The sequence below is a fragment of the Spermophilus citellus genome, assembly GCF_964194105.1.
Source record: "Spermophilus citellus genome assembly, chromosome: 2".
Classification (NCBI taxonomy): domain Eukaryota; kingdom Metazoa; phylum Chordata; class Mammalia; order Rodentia; family Sciuridae; genus Spermophilus; species Spermophilus citellus.
Genome location: NC_138183.1, coordinates 246,071,023 through 246,093,298, shown reverse-complemented (window position 1 = coordinate 246,093,298; position 22,276 = coordinate 246,071,023). Strand labels below are relative to the sequence as shown.

General features: G+C 55.9%; 1 protein-coding gene across 2 annotated transcripts in view; it reads right to left on the bottom strand.

Annotated features, from left to right (window-relative positions):
• Positions 1–20,132, bottom strand: part of CD5 (CD5 molecule) — a 244,353-nt gene extending 224,221 nt beyond the window's left edge. The window contains exons 1-11 of one of the 2 annotated variants that reach the window (XM_081311654.1): positions 20,022–20,132; positions 10,338–10,376; positions 7,878–8,189; positions 7,397–7,459; positions 6,827–7,165; positions 4,819–5,109; positions 3,834–3,959; positions 3,086–3,139; positions 1,941–2,060; positions 1,305–1,396; positions 608–1,041 (exon numbers count right to left, since the gene is read on the bottom strand). In XM_081311654.1, the coding sequence (XP_081167780.1) occupies positions 1,308–1,396; positions 1,941–2,060; positions 3,086–3,139; positions 3,834–3,959; positions 4,819–5,109; positions 6,827–7,165; positions 7,397–7,459; positions 7,878–8,189; positions 10,338–10,376; positions 20,022–20,073 (1,485 nt within the window). In that variant the 5' untranslated portion in view covers positions 20,074–20,132 and the 3' untranslated portion in view covers positions 608–1,041; positions 1,305–1,307. Of the gene's footprint in view, positions 1–607; positions 1,042–1,304; positions 1,397–1,940; positions 2,061–3,085; positions 3,140–3,833; positions 3,960–4,818; positions 5,110–6,826; positions 7,166–7,396; positions 7,460–7,877; positions 8,190–10,337; positions 10,377–20,021 lie in introns of those variants that run through there. The other variant, XM_081311653.1, reaches the window with a different exon arrangement.
• Between the last annotated feature and the right edge of the window lie 2,144 nt (positions 20,133–22,276).

Genomic DNA, 22,276 nt, shown 5'->3' with positions numbered 1-22,276 from the left:
TTGATAGCCCTTCTGGAGAGGAAGGCATCTTCAGATGTGGGGCCTGGGGAGTCACAGGCGTGTGGCATGTGAGCCTGGGTACCCACCCCTCCCTGGCTGGTAGATGCTGAGCGCACTGAGCTGTCTTTGTGCAGCTATGACCATGACAGCTCCAGACTTCCCCGGGAGGTCTCTCTTGTGGGCATTCCCAGAAGGATCCATAGGAGTGGACCCTGGACAGAAGAAGCCAGAACCCTTAAGTTCTCAGGAAGTAGAAAAAGCATTATTTACAAAGAACAGATTTAAACTACACAGAGAAACAGCCTCCCACCACATGTGAGTTCCTCCTCGTTCTTCACGTGGCCAGAGTCCAAGGAAAAGGCCAGATTCTACTCAGTGCTGCACCCCAGTGGACGAGGAAGGGGCTTCCCAGGCTTAGGAAACAGGACCCTTCTGGACACCCCGAGTCTGCCTGGAAGGGCTTGCCTCTGGGTGCCATCTTCTCAAGGCGATGGTGCCCGGAAGGTGCCAAGCTGTTGCAGCTGGCTTCCCCTGGGTCAGGGCCTGGGGGTGAGCGGGGCTGAGAGCTGGCCTGCCATGGAGGGCAGAAGACATGTGGGAAAGGCACCCCAGTCTCTGTCCAGGCCAAGTCCTGCTGGGAGTGGAAAAGGGGGCATCGCTTCCAAGTGGTGACGATCATTTCCTTAGGACAGATTGGTCTGGCTCTAGGTTTTTTTTTTTTTTTTTTTTTTTCGTCCCTGGTTCCCAGTTCTTTGGGGTGAGAAGGACAGGAGTCGGGGGCGGTGGGTGAAAGCTCTGTGGAGGTGATTCGGGGAGTTGGGGACTGGCCCACACCAGCTCAGTCTTGGGACAGCGGCTGTCCTGCTGCCAGGGGCTTCTCCACGTAGGGATCTTTTTGTGTTGTCTTCTGAGTTGGATTTAAGATCCACGATTCCGGGCTGGGGATGTGGCTCAAGCGGTAGCGTGCTCGCCTGGCATGCGTGCGGCCCGGGTTCGATCCTCAGCACCACATACCAACAAAGATGCTGTGTCCGCCGAAAACTAAAAAAATAAATATTAAAAAATTATCTCTCTCTCTCTTTCTTAAAGAAAAAAAATAAATAAGATCCACGATTCCTCTGCTAGTCTCCAGGTTGGCCCCGTCGCCTCAGTTGCTGGTGCTTATTCTTGCCCTTTTTTGAGAATCGAGGTGCTCAGGCCCCCTGTTCACATATGGGAGTAGGAAGAGGAGAGCAGCTTCACTCTGGTGCCGTCCCCAGGACTGGGGGGTCCTGGAGCCGGCGTCAGACCAGGGACAGACTCACCTTCTACAGCCTCTGAGCCACGTGCAGGTCATAGTCGCTGTCGGAGGAGTTGTCAGGCTGGGTAGAGGAGCGATTCAGGGCCCCTTCCAGAGCTGGGGAAAGAAAGGGGCCTTCAGAAGATCACAGGGGCTTTATGAGCTGGCGACAGCCCCTGGTATCTGTTTTGATCAAATCAGCCGAGCGATGGCTAATGATGCTGAACTCCAGGCTCCCCGGGGCTTAATTGTTAGCACCAGCGAGGAGCCTTGGTTCAGGGCTCCCGCAGGCCACTTAATGGCTCTCTTGGAGCTGAAGGAATCTGAGGAGCCTCATTTACTATCCAGCCTGTCCGGCCCTCCCTGCAGGGAAATAGTCCCATTAGGTCCCAGCGAGGCTGGGGTTAATGACATCCCTCCAAGTGCATTCTTCTCTCTAGATGAGTGGTTCAGGCCTCAAAAGGGACAGCTGAGGTCTATGAAGATGTCCCTCCCACAGCCCTGATGTGACCTGCTGTCAAGTGGGTAGTTTGATCCCCTGCCCCCTGGGGTCTCCTTTCTCTCTTTGGACAAGGACTGGAGCTTCAAGGACATCACGTGACCATCGGGGACAGGACTGGTCCAGCTCTGCCTGCTGGCCTAGGAGCCCCCTGTTGCTCACCTGGATAGGCCGACAGGTGGGAGTTCCTGGGGGGCTGGCTGTACTCATTATCCACACAGGAGGCTGTGGGGTTCTCGACCTGGGACCGGACGGTCGCAGTGTGGTTGCGATGGAAAGACACTGCACAGATGCAGGGGACGGCTTCATTAGATCTGTGCTCTCCCCTTCCAGCAGGGGCCCAGAGCGCATCCTGTTCCCACTAGGTGGTGTGGGGCGGGGGGGGGGGGAGAGGGCAGGAACACCCACAGTCTCTTTAACGCACCTCCCTGTCCTTTCCCCCCGGGGGGCGGGGGGGTCAGGCTAGCAGGGTAGTGGCAGACTTTGGGAGTATCTTGAGGTTGGCTCGCAATCTAATTGGCCAGTCCGTCCATAGGCATTTACCCAGAGGGACTTGGAGCACAGTGATAGGAAGATGGAATCCCAGTCCTCCGGGGATTTTGAAATGTTATTAAAAAAAAATGACTGAACAATTTCGAATCTTCTTGAAGGATTTAGCCCTAGACTTGTAAAGGGGAGAAGGATGCAGAACGGGAGTCAGGAAAGAGTTAGGCTTGGATCCATTAGGGTAGTGCTGGCTGCGACCAGAAGGAGAGGCTGAAGCCCAGGGCTGGAGCGAACTGATTGCATTGAAATTTTAAGTTTCTCTATGACAAAATTAGCTGGGCTACCTTTCTTAATGCTCCCCTGCCTTGGAGACAAACACTGCAAAAATGCCCTTGGAGGCTCTGATAAGTCCTGAAACGTGGTACCGTGTTAGCTTTGCTTAACTCCTGGTTTTCCAGCTCTCTCTCATCATGCAGTCCCTTTTGTGAGTGCTACCTGTCAGCGTCTCTTGATCACTGTGTTGGGGAATTTTGCTGAGGTAGGTGAAGGCTATAGGGACCGCTGTTTAATAAGTCAACCACAGAGACAGGGGGACACCATGGTGTCTGAGGCTTCAGAGGCAAAAACCACTCAGTTGTCTGCCCCTGAAGAAGCCTCAGCCCTCCCGGGTGTGAGGATGTCTGTTGGCCACGGTCACACCTTAACCAAATGTGGTGGAGATCAGAAGCCTCCAGTGGCCACCAGCTCTATGATCGGCATTGACTGTCCCCGTGGCCTGAGTCCTGGGGCTGAGGGGGGACCCTACCTCTGGGGACACTTACTGTTCTGGTTCATTCCTGTGGGGCCGATCCACTGGCGTTGCTTCTTCTGGCGAACTGGGCAACAGACAGGAAAGCACATCAGGTCAGGGCACAGGGCATGATGGTGGGAGGGGGAGGAGGGGCCCAAAGGCAGGACTGTGGGTCCTGCCCCTCCAATCTCTTAGGGCCTCCTTTTCTGACTTCCTAGGGAGGGGACTTGGAGTCATCAGGGTCCAAAGGAGAGTGCCCAGGAGGGTGCCGATGCAACTGGTTTCCCAGAAGAGCGACCACAGATGTTTAGAGCCAGAACTGAGACCTGGGTGAGCATTAGGGAGCCAGCACTGCCCACCTCCGGGCTCTCTGTTCTCAGCATCCTTAATCTCACTTCCTTGTCTCTGAGTAATTTTCCCCTTAGTTCTGCGGGGCAAGGCTCTCAATGCCCTGGGAGGGCTGCAGTTACCTATTGCGTAGATGAGCACTCAGGGAGGAAGTGGCTCAGTCAGTGCCGCAAGCAGCTGACATATGGTTGGTGGAGCTGGGCCTACCTAGGCCTTGTGTCTCCAGCGCCAGAGGCTGTGCTAATGACCCAGCTCGGGCCTGCCACATCCCAGAGGATGGCCACAGCCTCCATCTGGCCTGTAGTGGGCCCTTACTGGGCCCCAGATATGGGCCAATTGAAGAGTATGATTTTCCTGACATTCTGTTACTTTGAGCAGGAGAGGAAAGATGGGGTGATGAAGGGCAGGCGGCTTTGGGTACCAGCACCTACATTTCTTCACCAGCTTCTTATAGGCGAGAGGGCCACACACGACCAGCAGCACGGCCAGGAGCACCAGGGCTAGGATGATGCTCACCACGGTGCCTGCAGCCAGGCCTGCAGGGTTGGGGTCCTGGCCTGGGCAAGGGAGGGCTTCCGTCAGTCCCAGTCCTGAGGGACCCACAGCTGTCCACTCCGAGGGCAGCTACCCCAATGCCCCTGCTCCTCCTGGAAACTCACCAGTATGTGTGGAAGGGAATTCTGTATGTGGCTGTCCCTCTTTCCTTCTCTAGGAATCCCTGCTACCAATTGGCCCATCCACAACTTGTCATCTAGAGTTGGTTATCCAGCTATTGGCCACTCTTGTCATCAACTCTCAGCTTTTGTTCTTACAAGTGACCAACTTCCTCTCATACACCGTCTTGTACCAATATATGACATACCAATAGGCAGCCAGCTCTCTGTCCGATACCATCCACTACCCACCATCCATCCATCATCCATCACCATCCATCACCATCCATCACCATCCACTATCCACCATCTTCCGTTCTTCTATCCATCCATCATCTACCATCCATCCACCATCCACCATTTACCATCCATCCACCCACCATCTGTCTGTCCATCTTTCTCCTATGAATTATTAATTATTCTTTATGTAGCAAATATATACTGTCTGCCCGTTGATCTTCTAGTTTCCACCCTGGAAGAGTAGGACACAGAAGGCAGAGTTCTGTCACCCATCAATTGCCTAACGATGATCTGCCTGTGACCTTGCACGTCCCCTCTTCATCGTTCATGCTTATAGCTGCCTGAGCTCTGGTCAAGCTGTCTCTTGTTCCTTGATGCGCCCCCCTGCCTCCTGCACCCCCGCCATTTGCCATCCTCTTCCAGGGCTCTGGGGCACTGTCCTTCAGAGACATGCTCACTAACCAGGTCCCAGAAGGAAAGTCCAGCCCTGCCTTCCCCCCACCATGGGCTGTGGCCAACTCACATGTGACAAACACCCTCTTGCAGAAGGTTTTTTTCTCCTGAAGTTCGTGGCATTGGGACAGCTTCTCCTGGGGACAGGAGAACCCGCTGGAGGTCTCACTGGCGTCCAGCGTGTGGTAGGAGACGAGGCCGTTGCACTTCTGCTCCTGGCACAGCTCCGCCCACCGAGCTGGGCCCCTGCTCACATGGCTGTCACACAGGGCTGCCCACTGGGTGGCCTGGCGCACCTCCACAGTGCCCTTACACACACTGCCGCCCCCCACCAGGCGGCTCTGGACCTTGGGCTGGAAATCTGGGGAGTGAAGACCATGAGAGGTGAGGTGGCAGGCTTGGTACCAGCCCACGTGCCTGGCCCCTGGAGCCGGTGCCACCGGCAAAGCTGGGGCCCTGGCAGCGAGGAGGCTCTGTGAGGATGCGGGGTCGGATGCCTTCCTTTCGACCTTCCTTCCCTTGGCATTCTTTCCAGCACTTGCCCTGACCAAACTCTCCCTGGGGCCTCTGGATGCCAGCGTCCGTCCTGAGATGCAGCGCAGGGACAGAGGGCTTTTCAGAAGGGGGAAACTGAGGCGCAGGGATGGGGAGTTGAGACCCAGCTCTAAGTCCTCGTGCTTCGCAGCGGGCAGAACCCAGGAATCCTGCTGCCAGGCCCTGGGCCCCGAGGGCTGGACTGTCAGGGACTTGGGGCTGGCTGGAGACTCATTCATTTCTGCTCGGCAGGGTGGAGATGGGAGCCCTTGGCGGAGGCCCACTCAGCTCAGTTTAGAGTGAGTTGTGATCTCACCAGCTTTGGGCCAGTTTCCATGGTAACATCCATCTTCAAAGTCCTAGTAAATCTTCTGTTTAGAAATTTCAAAGGCAAGGCCCCTGGGTATGGTTTTGCAGCTTGTAATCTGCATTATGAGGGCTTCTAGCTGAGGACAAGGGGCTGGGGGCCAGGCCTTGTCCCTTCCTCAGACCAAGAGACCCTTGGAGGGGATTTCTGCCTGGAGGGGACAGCCTTTTACTAGTTTGTACCAGGTACCCCGTGGAGTGGGGGAGCCCTGCTTACAGGGGAACCCACGGGTCCAGAGCCATGCCTCCTATCGTTGTACAGGAATCTCTGGGACCCTGCCGAAACCCAGAGTTAGGAGGTCCAGCCAAGGCAAGACTCTGCATTGCACCAGATCCTGGGTGGTCCTTGCACAGAGGGACCGAATTCAAATAGCCAAGGCGCAGCAGTTGTCTGGATTGGCCCTGACTGAGGAGAAACCCCATCTATGTTCTGTGATGTCGGGTAAGAAACTGAACCTGTCTGAGCCTCAGCTTCCTCATCTGTGAAATGGGAATAGTAACAGCTTCTGCTTCCTACAGTGAAAACTCAAGACCGCCAGTGGTGGTCCTGGAACCAGGTAGATGAGCGGCTTCACATGTGGGCCCACGGCCTCCCCGCCTGCTGCGATGGTTCTGCCTTACTTTGAACTATGGTCTCTTTGGTTTTGTCTATTGATCCTGGTTTGGCCCCTTAGAGTCCCATAGACTCAGCCTCCCTGGTTCTTGCCTCAACCACATTATCACCACCACCTCTGTCTTTTGTCAGAGGTGACCCAGGGACCCGGGCAGAGAGCCCTCTTAGGGGCTTGCTCTAGCCCCATGCCTCAGGGACCCCCGAGTCAGCCCTCATGATCCTGCAAACTCATCCCTGGGGACTTTCACATTCCCTCCTGCAAGGCCCACCCATCAGGTGCTCCCTGCAGGACTTTCTCCCCTTTGCTCTGCCAAACCTACCAGGGCCCTGCCTCCTCCTGGAAGCCCTGCCGAAGCTACTTCCCCAGGGGGCAGCTGAGCCATGGTCACGGAGTCCTGTCCCCCTTCCCGCTCCTGTCCTTCCCCGAGTCTCAGGCTCAGTGTGCCCATATCCTCTGGTGTCTCTGTACCCTGGGCTGCACAGGGCTTCCCAGAGCTTGCCTGGCCATCTGCCCATGACCACTTCCGGGCCACAGAAGGCCTGGGGCTTGGCTGGGCTCACTCACCTGAGCAGACCAGGCTGAGAGCTTGGCCGCCCTCCTGGGCCGGGGCTTTCCTGAAGCACTCGTGCAGGGAGGCGCAGCTGGAGTTCTGGATTTGCCATCGGATCGGCAAGAGCCTACGTGCCCAGCGCTCTGCTGGGTCTTGGGGTTCTACTGCCTTGGCCTCGGGAGGCTGCTTCAAGGAGCCACACTGGAGGGCACCGCAGAGGAGGTCTCCCAGGCCCTGGAGCCCGTGGTGGTTCTCGTAGCTGATGGTGCCCCCCAGGCTGCCGCTGTAGAACTCCACCACGCCGGCACACCGCAGGCCCCGGGGCCCCGCCACCAGCTGCAGCCTGGGGGGTGCTGAGAGAGGGGGCACGGGAGAAGGGAGCCGTCCTGAGCGCTGTGCCTGCTGAAGCACAGCCCGCTGCTGGACCCCAGCAGATAATCCCTAACAGGCATGGGAGGTGGTGCATCCCAGACACTGCACAGGGCACGCTTATCCTAGATTCCTCCAAAATCCCTACGTGACAGGGCCTCCTGGGTTCTTCTTTGCTATGTGTGCACCCTCCAGGAGGCCTCCCAACCGCTTACCTGTGGGCTCTGGAGTCATGGTGGTCGGGGGGCTTGTGGGTGGAGGTGTCGTCGTCTGGGGCTCTGTAATGAGACACTCTGGTGAGAGAGGGAGGGGTGGGTGGAAGAGGGAAGGATGGGGTGTGGGGAGGGCTGGGGGGCAGCCTGCAGTGTGAGGAAGATCTGGAGCTTGTGACATGAGTGCCCAATACTCCCACCTGACCCTCACCTTCGCTAGGTGGCAGTCCTCCACGCTACAGATGGGAAAGTGGAGGTTAGGAATGAGGCTGTCAGCAGTTGGCAGGAACAGGGCCTGTGTCTTCATCCCCCAAGTGCCAACAGCCCATCAGTCTTCCTCCTCTGTCCCCCAAGCAGTATAAATGACTGGGGGGCGGTTATCAACTGGGGACCCCTTTCTCTTCCACCTGCTTGCCTACGTCCAGAGCACAGACCTGGGGAGGCGCCCGGCCCAAGGGTGTCCGTGCGGCTGGCCAGTACCCACCTAAGCAGATGAGGCTCAGCGGGTGGCACTTGTATGATGAGTCTGTGCTGCAGTTGGAGAAGGACCCCGGGGGTCCCTGGCAGATGATCTGGGTCTGGGGTGTGTTGAAGCGGGAGTAGGTGGTCAGGCCCAAGGAGTCCCCGCAGCGCAGCTTCTGGCAGAATCTGGCGGCCTGCTGGGAGACCTCCCTGTGGCGCAGCGCCCCGTTCCAGCTCTCACTGCACACCGAGTGCCACAGGGCCCTGGTGTGACTCAGGATCTGCAGCTGGCCCTGGCACCTGGAGTTGGAGCCGGTCAGCCTCACCTGGAGATCTGGGGTCAAGAAGTGGCGGCAGGGGTCAGGGGGATGAAGAGGAAGGGCCCTCCCCTGGAGCCCTTACTGTCCCCTCCCCTTTGGGCCCCTTGCCAGCCGGGTTCCCGCCTGCCCCACTGCCTGTTCCTTCTGAGCTTCGTCCCTTCTGGGGCACTCCAGGAATGTTCTAGAAACCCAAGCTGGGGTACCCAGGAGGCCCTGAAGCTAGGGTTCCAAACCTGGAGCAGTGGGTAAGATATTCTAGGTACCTACTGTCCAGTGCAGTCACCCATTCCTAGAGATTCTGTGTCCATAGGTCTGAGATGGGGTCTGCCATCTTTTTTGTTTTTTCACTTTTAAAATCCGTTTCATTGAGGTACAATTTACATATAGTGAAATGCACTCATTTTAAGAGTACTGTTGAAGCAATTTGACAAATGTATACAAGCATGTAACCACCACCACCTAGATATGGGACACGTCCATCACCCGGAAAGTTCCTGCATGTCTCTTGACAGTTAATTTCCCTGAAGGTAGCTGTAGGCAACCACTGATCTGTTTTCTGTCATGAGAGATTAGTTTTGCCTGTTCTGCAATGTCATCTGAATAGGCTCATAGAGCAAGCGTTTTATTTTCTTTTTGGTTTTTCTTCTTTCCCTCCTCATTTATTTATGTATTTGAGGTTTATGCATGTTGCTGTATGTATCAGTGATTCGTCCCATTTATTGCTGAATAATATTTCATTGTGTGGATTTGCCACTCTTGATTTTTTATGCACCATTTGGGTTGCTCCTGGGTTTTTCCTCCTATGAATCAAGCTCTGTGAACATTCTTGCTCAGGTCTTTGTGTGGGCAAATTTCCATTTCTCTTGGGTAAATACCCCGAGTGGAATTGCTGGGACATAAGTAGGTACGTGGCTTTTGTGATTTTATATAATGCTTCATGAGTGGAAGGAAAAATATAGACACCCATAAGCACAGATTGGTTTGGTGGGGGATTGGTCCTGGGACCTCCTATAGATACCAAAATCCATGGATACTCAAGTTCCTTACATAAAATGGCAAAGGGGGGCTGAGGATTTAGCTTAGTGAGAGGCGGGGTCTGCATAGCATGTGCAAGGCCCTGGGCTCCATCTCCTGCATCGGAAAAATAAATAAAATATGCATTCAGCCTACATGCGTCCTCTCATGTACTTTGGTCATCCCTAGATTATATACAATCCTGATACAATGCAAATGCCATGTCATTTTCATAACAAGCAAAAAATTAGTGCATTTCAGTAGAGACACAGCCATCCTAGACCTGGCTACATTTTTTTATCTGCCGTTGATTGAGTCCACAGACTCGGAGGGCTCACTGTATATATATTTGTGTATGTACCAAGAGCTTAGAGAAGAATATACAAAAAAGAAATAAACGTGCTGTTACCTGGGGTACTGGGTGAGGAGGGGCTGGACAGATGGGGACAGTGATGGAAGTGAGACTCTCCACTGCAGAACTTTTTATAAAGAATTGCCAGGCAATTTAATGAATTGCTTATTCAAGAAAAAAACAATTCAATGTAAAAGGCTCTTCTGGGGGATTCTGAGGTAGAAGGTTTTCCTGGTGGGGAACCACGGGTTACGCTGTTGCTTCCCACAGATGAGGACACTTGGGGCCTGGGCGCAAGGCTGGGGGCTTCCCGAGGTCACCTGGCTACTTGGATGCAAAGCAGGTTGATCCAACACCCGACTGAGGTAGGACACTTTGCAGACCCTGCACCCAGCTGGCTGACTCCTTGAATCTTCCCCCGGGGAGGGACTTTCTCCCCATCTCACAGGTGGGGAGCCGGAGGCTCATAGAACTTGCTGGAGCTCAGGGCTGGGATGTCAGTGTGGGTCCAGGTCCCAGCCCAGGACCTGCCAACTCCTTCTGATGGTACAGTGACTTCACAAGACTTGTGGCCTCGTTTCTCCCCAGTGCTTTCCCAGCCGGTGTGAAAAACAGGGCGTGGTGAAATGTGGGGGAACTGCCAAGTTCACAAATATGTATCATGTTTCACTGCTGTGGTGGGGCTCGCTCTGGTGCAGGTGACAACTTCTTAATCGGCAGGTCCCCCACAGCCTGGTGGATTAGCACCCCAGCCCCTGCGGAGCCCCAGGCCGCCCTTCACCCGGCTCTTCCTTACCTGGGTCCTCCAGGCTGAACCCACCGAGGCAGGAAGTGACTGCAGAAAGGAGACAGGAAGGTCAGGAAGTGAGGCCTCCGCCCTCTCCCTCGCCCTCTCCCACGCACACCCACCCTCTGCTGAGCAATGGCCCTGGCTGCCCCCAGGGACCACTCTCGTGGGTTCCAAGTCAGGGACTGTTATTCCACAGCTCAGAACCCCTAAGTGATCATGAATCAATTTAATGGATTGCAACCATTAATTATTTTTCTTTTTAAAAAAACTTAACTTTTTAAATGAGTACGAAGTGAAGCGGATTTTTCTTGAGTGCATGATTCTATGACCTTTAACGCCCAGGACCCATATGACCTCCATCCACGTCAAGACAGATGCATACCAGTGCCGGCGCCCAAAGGGATTCCTCATGCTATCTTTCTGTAGTAAGGCAACCATTGCTTTTTTATTTTTATTTTTTTTTCTTTCAAAAATGAAATGGAGAGCACACCTGTAATCCCAGTGGCTCCGGAGGCTGAGGCAGGAGGATCGCAAGTTCAAAGCCAGCCTCAGCAACTTAGCAAGGTTCTAAAGCAAGTTAGCAAGACCTTGTCTCTAAATTATATATATATATATTTTAATATATACATTTTAAGGGGTTGGAGATGTGACTTAGTGTGTGAAGGGCCCCAATATCAAAAAAATAAATAAATAAATAAAAGAAGGGACTAGAGTAGAGAATGACAGAGTGCATCCGGAGGGTGGGCATCACTTCTTTTTATGGGTTGGGGGTGCAATGTAAAACTGTCCCCTGTGTAGCTTTCACTCCAAAAGTTGAGCCTCTCTAGTTTTAGAGAACTGAGCCATCAGTCCCAGGGGAACCCAAGCCTATGCTTGCTACTTTCTAGACAGATGAGAACGGCGGCGAGTTATCTTTAATTGCTCCTGGATTCCAGAGGACAACAGGCTCAGATGGCAGGACTGGCCCAGGGCAGCACAGCATGTTGTCCTGTCTTCCCAGTGGCCATCTGGGGTTCTTACTCCCGGCAGCACATGGCATGGGGTGCTTGGTAGAGCAGCAGAGGCCAGCTTGCCTGTGGCTGTGGTGGGGGAGGAGGTATCATCTGGGTGGGGACAGGGTGGGACAGAGAGCTCCCGTGGCCTCAGAGACCCGTCTTATGGAGTGAAGCAGGTATTTCATTCCGTCTGTCCGGCTCTTGGGGTTCCTTCTCTGTTGGAAGCTGGGGACAGCCCTGGGTCGGGGAAGCTGCTTTATACATAGGAAACAGCTGTTTCAATTGCTCCGGAGAAATTATTGTTGGGTCTTAAAAAACTTAGGCCTGTCCTTGCCTGAGTGTTCTCAAGGGGCGGGGGGTGGGGTGCGTCCTCCTCCCACACAAGGCACCTGGCAGTGAGCTGTGGTGGCCCTGTGATAAGTTCCCTTGACTTCAAGAGACGCCATCACCATCATCTGGATGCTGTGGGCCTTGGAAGGGATGCTGATTCTTACGAACAGGGAGTCTTGGGCCTGGCGCTCTTGGCCAGAGCTCTGGCTTGAGTGGAAAGAGAGGGTCCAGCTGTCCATCACATCTGATGGCAGTGGACCAGGCACCTAGCATGTTGAGAGAGGTGGCAGGAGACCATTTGGCTTGCCTCCCCTCTCACCCCTGGCCTCTCGTTCCTACTCCCCGTGGTCAGTTGCCCCGTGGAAGCAGGGAGTCCCCTTCCTTTGGCTACAGCACGAGGGCTTAGGCAGCTGGAGGAGTGTCCCTGGGGAGAGGTGTTCAGGTGTGCCCTTTGCTGCCGCACGACACAGGGGCTGGTTTTCAGGCACTCCTGACTCCTTAGTGTTCTAGGTCTGAGCTGGCTCTGTCACTTCTTGCCTGTGGGCCTGGGGATCAAGTCTCATCGGCAGTGTGGAATGAGCGTGGGACACCAATCTGGGGACATTGAGAGATGAGCTGAAGCACTCCAGGGGAAGCCCCGTGCCTCCCTGGCCCCGGCTCCGTGCTGAGAGCTAGGGCTGCTGGTCTGGAGAGCCTATCGGGCTGGGGCAGGAGTGGCCGGCACGGCAGGCCTTCCCGAGTTGCTCTGGCAGGAGGGGCCCTGTCTGGGAAGCACAGGGGGCCAGAACCCAGGGAGCACAGGGAATGCAGGAATACAGAGTGGGAACTTTGCATTCTCAGAGCTCACAGTCAACTTTCATTATTAACAGCAGCTACCAATTATGGAGCACCTGCTGCACACCGGGAACTTGAGATGGTTCCTTACGGGGATTATGGCAACTCTCCCACACAGCCCCATAATGGGATTTAAGTGTATTTGTGGTATAAATGTTGGGAGAAGGCACGTGCCCAGCCAGTGTGACATGGCTAGCAAGTGGTAGGCCTTGGATTCAAACCATGATTCTGACTTCAAAACCGTGCCCCCGGCTCTCAGCCACCCAGCCGCTGTCTCCAAAGCATCACATTGGGAGGTGCAGAGATGGACACCACCTAGACCCCGACCCAGAGGGCTGGGGCCGCCAGACCCTGAAGTCCCTGGAGGCAGAGACTGGGCCTGGCCATCCTGAAGATCCCCCACACCACAGCACGGCTGCTGCTCAGAGCGCGTTCTCAGGAAAGACTAGAAGAGCCGGTGAACCGAGTGGAATTGAAAAAGAAAGTGCTCTTGAGAAAAGCCGTCTGTGCATTCCAGGGCGCTGCCTCCCTCTGGGCGCCTGCCTGGTCCACTACCCATTGTCCACCACCATCACCATCACCATCACCACCACCATCACCATCACTACCACCATCACCATCACCAGTATCACCATCACCATCACCAATATCTCACCATCGTCACCATCACATCACCATCAGCAATGTCACCATTGTCACCACCATCACCATCACCATCACCACCACCATCACCATCACCATCACCACCACCATCACCATCACCAATATCACCATCACCACCACCATCAGCATTTTTACAGTTTTCACTCCTCTGGATATTTTTGTGCTTCACTCTCTCAATCCCCACCACAAGGCAGTAAAGTGGGGGTCATCATTTTTGGTCCCCATTTTGTAGATGAGGGAGGTTAAATAATTTGTCCAAGCTGCAAGTGGCAGAGGCTGTGCTTTGCCCGTTAGACCAAGCTATCTCCCCTCCCTTCTGAGGGAGGCCTGGGGTGCTCTGCTCAGTGTCCCCAATTCCTGCATGTTCCTGGCAGGCATCCCTGATGGAAGGGAATGAACTTATGACTTTGTTCAGTTCATGTACGTGCCACGGGAAGAGTTAACTACGGACTTGCTGTGTGACATTGGCAGCCATTCAACCTCTCTGGACTCGGTTTCCTCATCCTAACGTGATGAAGTGCTATTCCATGACCCCTTACCTTCCTCTTGGTTAAAACCTCCATGCTCTATAAGGTGGTTCCTAATGTATCTCAGGGGCTGGGAGGAGGGGCAGAGGTGGGCAGAGAGATGCGCGGCTGAGATGGGGTGCCTATTTTTTGCCTGTCCAGTGCTACTTTCCGGTTTTGACCGTCCACCACCTATTTTCATTTTTCTAGCGATCCTCCCCGGTGTCTGACTAATACCCTCCTTCTTCTGAGCCCTGTGTTCTGGGTCTCCCTGACCCCTCAGGGCTGCAGTTCAGTCCTGCCACATTCTTTTTCTAGAAAGAACTCCTGCAGCGGCTGCGCTTCTGAGGCTCTGAGGCCTCCAGGGGCAGGGGATGCGAGCATCGCGACATCTCCTTACCCACCATCCACCACCGTCCTTGGAGCGGCGGCTGGGCGTGAGGATTCTTCAGAGGCCCTTTCCTTCCCCACCCACCTTCCCTCAAGCCCCACGATCCAGGGCTTGGACTTGCTAAGTCCTCAAAGCCAGAGAGTCGGAGGGACTGCCCACTGTCCCCAGGCCCCAGCCTCACTGTCCCTGCATCTGTAGAAATTCGGTCACTTTGACCTGGCCTGCCCCGAGGTTTTGGTGAGGGTACATGAATTCCTGAGGGTGGCATGGGGACATGTAGATCCTCTCCCCCTCCCCACTCAGAAGGATTCCCACTTGGGCCTTCAGTTCCGCATCCTGTGGAGGAGGGAACTCAGGGCCTCATGCATTTGAGCCAATTTTATAAAAGATTCTCTTTTGTTCTGCTTTTAAACAAATCCTAAGATATTTTTGAAAAAGAGGGTGTCCTGGTTCTGGGCTGCCTTTTGATCTGGCAGCACCCGAGGGCACCCTTCTTTCTCTCTGCGTCTGGAGAGTTCTGGTTTTAAGCACACAATGTCGTCTGCAGTGAAATATGCGAATTTCCACACCAAGTGAGATGCCACGAGATGATCTGTAGCCTCCCATTGGATCGGGTCCGGCTCAACACCAAATGCATTTGTCAGAGATTGTCAGCGAGTCCCGGCTTTGGAATCGCAGATGGATGTTGCTGGAGCGCCAGGCTGCATCCTGTCTTACAGACGATGAGGCTGCTACTGTGCTCCTGAGGGGGCTCAGCAGAGACAGGATTTAGCCCAGGCCCGCTGATTGCAGATCCTGGGCCCCTGTCCCTGCCTCTGATCCACTCAGAGGTCCAGTGTGGTGTTTGTGGCTGGTACACACTGGGAAATGGAGACTGAGGGTGTGGGCAGCTCAGGATCTGGTGGGCAGCCAGGGAAGGGCTGGTACCTGATTGACAATGATCACAGTGGATTCACTCCTACCTGGGGCAAACCCAGAGCAAGGGTTTTCAACAGAAGACCCCATTTCTTCCTTGAAGCCTCATCGATGGGGACTGTCACCACTGTTACAGAGAAGGAAGCCAAGCAATTGCTTTTGTGTGCAGCATCCAACTCGGTGCCTGGCTGGCTCTGGGGGGGACGCAGGATCTCTCCCCTGGCACCCTCCGCGTTGGCTGACTTGGAGGCCAGGATCCCCACCTTGCTGATAGAGCATTAGTCAGTGATGCTGAGTCCATCTTGAAATAGTAGCAGGGCTTCCGGGGAACCAAAGATCAGACATGACCAACATTTTGGGTCTTGCTGGAGCACCAGATGAAGGAGTTGGGATATGGTTGGGAGCCTTTTCAAATGCAAAACATTTGGAGCATCACCCAAGCCAGGAGAGGCGAGGGGAATGGAGCCTGCCAGAAGAAACTGAGAGGGCAGACTGGAGTTTAATCTGGCTCACAGGGCCTGCGTCCATACACAGGCAGCGGATGGTGGTCAGAATGGCCTCTGCTATTTAAGCAGCTATTTTTCTCTCTTCCTGGTGCCTGGTGTGTTTAACTGAATTGGCATGAGTTTCATGACAGATAGTGCATCTCTGCTGTCACAGTGACATGTCCTCCCTTTGGTTCAGAGCTTCACATACACCAGTGCTGTTTCCCACCCGGGAGCTCTTTCACCCTGAGCCCCTTGGGGCAGGATCATGTTCAGACCCATTTTCAGAAGAGGAAACTGAGGTCCAGAGAGGACCTAAGAGATTGCCCAAGTCACATACCTAGCTGGTGGAAGGGTCAGAACTGAAGCCCCATCTCTGTGGCCTGTCAGGGACCCGTTCAGGGGTCCAGTTGTGTGCAAGTTGTGTCTCACTGCACGGGCGGGAATGCATTTGGTTTTGGAGCGCCGCCCAGACCTTCTGGCTTATGTTCGGAGCACACAGAGCTTGCTCAATTTACCTTCTGTCCTTGGAAAGCTTTGAATTCCCCAAGGCGTCTGGCCTGGGACTTGGGACGAGAACTTGAGGACCTGGAGAGGCCACCTCTGCTTCCCTGTGGTCCTCCAGTTCATGGGAGAAAAGGCCTCCATGGCGTGGGGGGCAGCTCCTCCTGTGGGCCTGTGCACCAAGGACCCCTCTGCTGGAGCTCTCCCTGGGCCCACGTGGTGGGCTCACTCACTTCCTTCAGGACCTCTTCCGGAGGTCCCCTGCCTGCGCGGCCACAGGGGTCTCTGAGTGAACATTGTTATTAGGCCCCAGCCAACTGCTCAAATATTAGCTTCTGGCGAGACCCAGCGGGCCCTCCGTGTGTGCAGCCCACCCTCTCAGAGTGCCACTCTCCTAGTCCCCCTTTATCAGTCTGTGCCCACACCTCGTGACCTGGCATCCAGACACTCCCTAGCTCACCTGGTCTCTCGTCTCTCTCCTTATCTCACCCGACCCTTCAGATCCACCAGGGCAGGGATCTTGTCTGTTTTGTTCACTGATCCCCAGCACATAGTAGGTGCTCAGTCAACTCTCCATAACATCATGATTACAATTATCCTTCGAGGTGGGCTCTACCACTGGCCTCTAGAGAGGAGAAAACTGAGACCTAGAGGTTTTTGTCACTTTAGGTGGCCAAGTAGAAATCAGATTAGATCTGCGTTGCTCCAGAGACCCTTCCCCAGGGCCACACACGACAGTGCACATACACGTGCTCACGCTCGAGAACACCTACACGCACACAGAGCAGGTGTTCCATCAACTCTGTCAGGTGGAGCTGGATCCCCTCCCTGCAGGGAGACCCCTCTGAAGGGGTGAGGCCAGACAGAGTGACCAGAAGGCCCCACTTGTCTTCAGGGGCCTCCATTCCCTGCAAGGGTGGGGAGCTCTGGGCCTGCCACAGGCGCCCCTTTGTACTCAGAGTCAAGGAGGGTCTCGGCTCTGCAGCCCAGGACAGTGGCTCTCCGCTCCCCTCGGGAGCCGGCTCCCCCAGTCCATCGTGGACACCCTCCCTGTGTGTATCTCTCGGCCTGTCTTTCCCCGTGGCCTTCACCTCCGCCATCTCTGTCTGGGACCCTTTCCCTCTTTCTCTGTCTGGCTGTTTCTTTTCCTCCCCTGGCCTTACATCTCAGGGAGATGTCACCCTGTTATTAGGCCCCAGCCAACTGTCTCCTGGGTTGTCTCCTGGGTTGCTCTCGACAGCATTTCCAAAAGTGTTAAGTGTTTCAGACACTCATTTCCCCGTGTCCCTTACAGGCCTCTTCTGTGCGCTGGGCGGATCCACCAGGCCAGAGACACTGGTCTCACCCTGGCCATCTCCCTGATGCTTTGCCCAGAACTGGGCAGAAGATGCTCAGTAAATACTTATAACATGTAGAGATGAAGGAAGGAAGGAAGGAAGGAAAGAAGGAAGGAAGGAAGGAAGGAGGGAAGGAAGGAAGGAAGGAGGGAAGGAAGGAAGGAAGGAGGGAAGGAACAGACTGTCCAAGAGGCCTGGGGGAAAAGAGATCCTTGCAAAGGCCAGTGTCTGGCAAGACTCCCCCACGACCTGTCCTACCTGGTCTTGTTCTTGTTGACACTCTGTTGTTATGGTCATGATTATTGAGCATGTACTACACTACATGCCAGGCATGGTACTAAAATTCAATGTGCACAAATTCATTTAATCCCATAAACCTCTGTGAGGTATATTATTATTTTCAATTTACAGAGGAGGAAACTGGGGCTTATAGAACTAGTCCAAGGCCACCCTGCTGGCAAGTGGCAGAATTCAATTCAAACTGACTTCTGGAGTCCCGTTGGCTGGGGCTGGCGGGTGGTGAGAGAGGCCTGAGCCACCTCCCCAGCCCACCCCAGGCAGGTCAAGGCTAGAGGGGACAGCTGTGCAAAGTCCTGCTCTCCCCTTTCACCCCTGACAGGCTTTGGGCATCTCTAGGCCTCAGTGGCCCAAAAGTCCCCAGCCAGGAGGCTGCTGTTCCCAGGGCTCTGGCACCGATGTGCCTCTTCTTGGAATGGCTCCAGGTGCCTGCGGTATTGGCCCCCAGCCCCAGTGCTGGCCCGTGGCACCCCCACCCTGTTGGCTGCTTCTCTGCTGGTCCAGGCTGGGCCCTATGGCGATTCTCTCCCCCTAGAGTGGTTCCGGGCCTTCACTCTCGGCTACAGGTGCAGAGGGCGGCTCTGTGAGGCAGGAGGGTGGTGCTGGGCTCGGCTGCCCACTTGCTGCTCCTCCCTGGATTGTCCTTGGCTTTTCTGGGCCTGTTTTCCTCACTGTAAAATGAGGCCAATGAGTCCGCCTACTTCCTACTTCCCAGACTGGGTTCCAGAAGACAATGGCTTTAAAAATACTTTTGATCCCAACAAAGGTGGTGCTAATTATCATTACTATTGTTGTTATGATCTTGAGGTACTGGGGACTGAACCCGGGGATACTTTCCCACTGAGCTACGCCCCCAGCCCTTTTTATTTTTTTATTTTGAGACAGGGTTTCGCCAAGTTGCCCACGCTGGCCTTGAACTTGCCATCCTCCTGCCTCAGCCTGAGTTGCTGGATTGCCAGTATCTGCCACCACGCCTGGCAAAGGGAGGGAGCACTCATTACCCACCAGTTCACACAAACACCTCCCCAGGAGCCACCTGCCCCAGAGGGTCTCCAGACTGGGTGAAGGCGCTGCTTCCAAATCTTCCCGACTCTGGGTTGCATGGAGCCAGGGGACCTGCCAGTCCCGCCAGCAGCCTCGCCCCACAATGGTGCTCAGGTGGGAGGGACCATAGAGCAGGACCCACTCTGGACCAGGGGGGAGTCTGTGGGGGGTGAGCCACAGGGGAGGGGGAGCCGAGAGGTGTAGCATCTGCTCCTAGGAGCCTCGGGGACCCAGAGGGCCACGGCAGCTCCTTGGCAGGGTGCGGGAAGCCAGCTGCAGTCTGGGGCAGAGACACACCCTCACAGCGGTACAGAGGCATTGTGTAACTGGCTGTTATGCACACGACCGCCATGTGAGCGTGTGTGCCCAGGAGCCGTGTCACAGCACACTCACAGGGAACCTAAGCCATGCAATGCCCATGAAAGTGCACACAGAGTGCTCACACTCAAGCACACAGCACGCACATACGAACTCACACTCAGACACGCATGTTGAGTTCCCATCACACCCGCACTCACACCTCACCACCTGAGGCTCTGCTGGGCAGGTGAGGCCCAGCCTGTCCCCTCCGCAGTGGGAAGCCCCCTGCCACCTCCTGTTCACAGCTGGAGTCCAGCACCCCTCGCCCTGCCATACCTTCCAAAGCCCCCGGAAGCTCCCAGGCCTCATCCAGCTCACAGCCTGCTCCCCACATTCTATAAATGGGAGCTGGAGACCTGCTGAGGCTGGGGGACTCTCTGAGGCTACCCATGGTCAGGCTTAGAACCCAGGGCTTTGGCCTCCCAGGCCACATCACCCGCTGCCCCCCCCCCCCCCCCCCGCTTGCCCAGGAGCCTCCTGACTGGCCAGCAGAAGGACCCTGGGCCTGCGGTCGATCTGTAGCTGGGGCCTTCTTTGGGGCCCACCTACAGCTGCATGCTGTAGGGACCACCAACAGTGAACTGCGTCCCTGACGTCTGCTCAGCTGGGTCCCCAGAGGGAGTCCTGCTTTCCCTGGCTCACTCTGGCCCAGAGAGTTGGCAAGTTTCTCCTGGGACCAAGCACAAGCTGGGCCCTCACGGGCTACCCTGCAGGGGGCCACCATGGCGCAGGACGGGGCCGGACAGTTGACTTCTGGGCTGAGTCTGATTTGAGCACAGATGTGCTTGGCGGGGTTCAGGGGGGCCCTGGACAGCACAGAAACGGGTTCGGGGCACTGACGGTGCCAATAGCAGAGCCCAGAGCCGAGCCGGCACTGGGGGAGCAGACGGGGACCCTGGTGGCCCCAAACTTCCTGACACATCCGAGAGGTAAGCGGCAGGCCTCAGAGGCAGACCTGGGAAGAAATGACCGACTCCCCTGCACACCAGCGAGCCCAGGCGTCCCTGCGGAGCTCGGCAAGGTACTCACCCAGCGTCCCCAGCAGGTACGCAGCGGCCAGCAGCAGATGCTGGGACCCCATGGGCGCAGCCTCCTCAGCCTCGGCAAGCCGGCACCCGTGGGTGAGGGTGTCTGGCCCGGTGTCTGGCTCTCAGGGAGGGAGGGGGCCGGGCGGGGCGGGCAGAGCAGGGGTGGGAGGGGGCGGCGGCAGGCAGTGGGGCCTGCGTCACTGTGTTTGAAGTTGAACTGTCAACTTCCTCCTGGCAAAACCACCCACCCAGATTGAATGGAGGCCCTGGCCTCCGCCAGTTTCCTGCCTGAGGTGCCAGGACTGGGGTGGTGCCCCCGATGATGCCCACACCTGGATGGGGCAGGCATCCTGATGGACAGGGCTGGGGGGTGGGGCCCTGAGTCCGCCTGGCTGTAGGTGAGCGCAGAGGAGTGGACGTGGCAGGAGAGGTGCCAAGGCAGGGCTCCCACCAGGGGACTCTGAGTGGGGCTGGGGGGCGCGAGGTGGAAGTCAGGAACGTGACCTTGGTTCCTGCTGCAGGCTCAGTGGCGAGAACCAAAATGGAAGAAGCCCACTTCCCCTTGATGAGGGATGAAGCTGGAATCTAAGGGAATCCGTGTGTGATCTCCATGTTGGCGCGTGCGTGCACGTGCATGTGTGTATGTGTGTGTGTGTGTGTGTGTGTGTGTGTGTGTGAGAAACCTCTGTGTGGAGGCTGATCTTGGAGGGACTGGAATCAACCTCGGGTCTGCTGAAGAAGCAGGGTCTCTAGGATTCTGCAGAGCAAATGGGGACCTGGAGCAGGACAAGGGCTCCTGTCCCCTGGCCAGGCTGGGTCCAGTTCCTCTCTCAGGTGCTTCAGGCTCCAGGATGAGTGGGCCAGGTGCCTGAATCTGGCTGTCCCAGAGAAGTTCAAGGACATGACGGCTGGTGTGAGGGAGTGTGCCTGTCCTCTCGGCCCTCCCTGTGCACTGTCCCCCTCTCCCCCCAGCAACTGGGCCTCCCCTTCCTGGCATACCCACTAGGCTCCCCAGCCTCAGCCCTTCTCAGTTTCCATTAATCGAGGCCTGAGGGTTTCAGGTGCTGCAACTGTTTAGCAGAAGGAAAAGTCAAGGAAAGGGGAGGCTGTGGTAGGCGATATTGGGGGCCACACCCACCACCTGGTGGAGGTCTGGAGGTGCCTCTGCCCTTCCCCAGAGGTGGCACTGCCTTGGCCCAGCTCTGACTGGCCAGGCCTGGCCTGGCTCCCTGCCTCACATCTACGCTTCCTGGCCCTCAGTCCGATCATTCATTCAACAAATCCTTGCTCCGGGCTAAGCTCCAGGAAGGCAGAAATGAGAGACGCACCCTCCACCTGCTTACACTCCAAAGACCCCCTGGGTTATTCTGCTCTTCAGGACTGAGTGTTTATTGTGTGTATGAAGGGGCCCCTCAGAGGCCCCGTTCCAAGCTCCCTTCACATAATCAAACCAGAGAGGGAGAAAATGGTTTTACTGAGCACCTGTCTTGAGCCAGGCAGTACCTTTCACCTTCCCAACCATCATGGAAAGTTGGCTCAGTTTCTCATTTCACAGATGAGAAAACTGAGGATCAGAAAGCCCCGTCCTTGTCCCCAGGAGGTCTAAACTGTGATTTGAATCCACCTTATTTTTGTCCCACATTACCCTCGTCACTGTCACCAGCTCTGCACCCTTACTAAAAGCAAAGAGGCTTTTTGTCGAGTTTTGGAGTCTTCATCATCTGGGCAAGGTTATGGCTTCTGCTCTTATTGTTGTTTGGTACTTTGTGTTTGAGAAACTGAAAGTAGCGCAAGGCCTCTGCTTGCTGCTTGGGGTCGGGGACCTTGGGACCCCGGGACCTCAGTGGAGGGGCGAGCTCCACCCCAGGCCTCAGCCCCGCAGGCTCCTTCCGCTGTCCCTGTCGCCCACCGCACCCATTACCTCCGCAGGGCGGTGCGTCCCTCCCGCCCCTCCCGGGCCCCTGTCCTGGCCCTGTCCCCACTCAGACCCCAGATCCCTGGCGGGAGTTTCCGGTCCTCATCACCGCACTTTCCATGACACGAGAGGAAGTCAGCTGAGCCCGTGGGTTTTCCAAGCAGCCGCCGGGTGGTGCCCAAGGTGGGGGAGGGGTTGGCGAGCCCCCGCAGCCAGGCTGGGCGACAGAACCTCCGCGGCCTCCGCGGGGACAGACACCTGCCAGTGCTGCCCTGGGCCACACCAGGTAACCTGGGGAGGGTGTACGGTGCCTGTCAGCCGGTCAGCCAGCCGATCAGTCC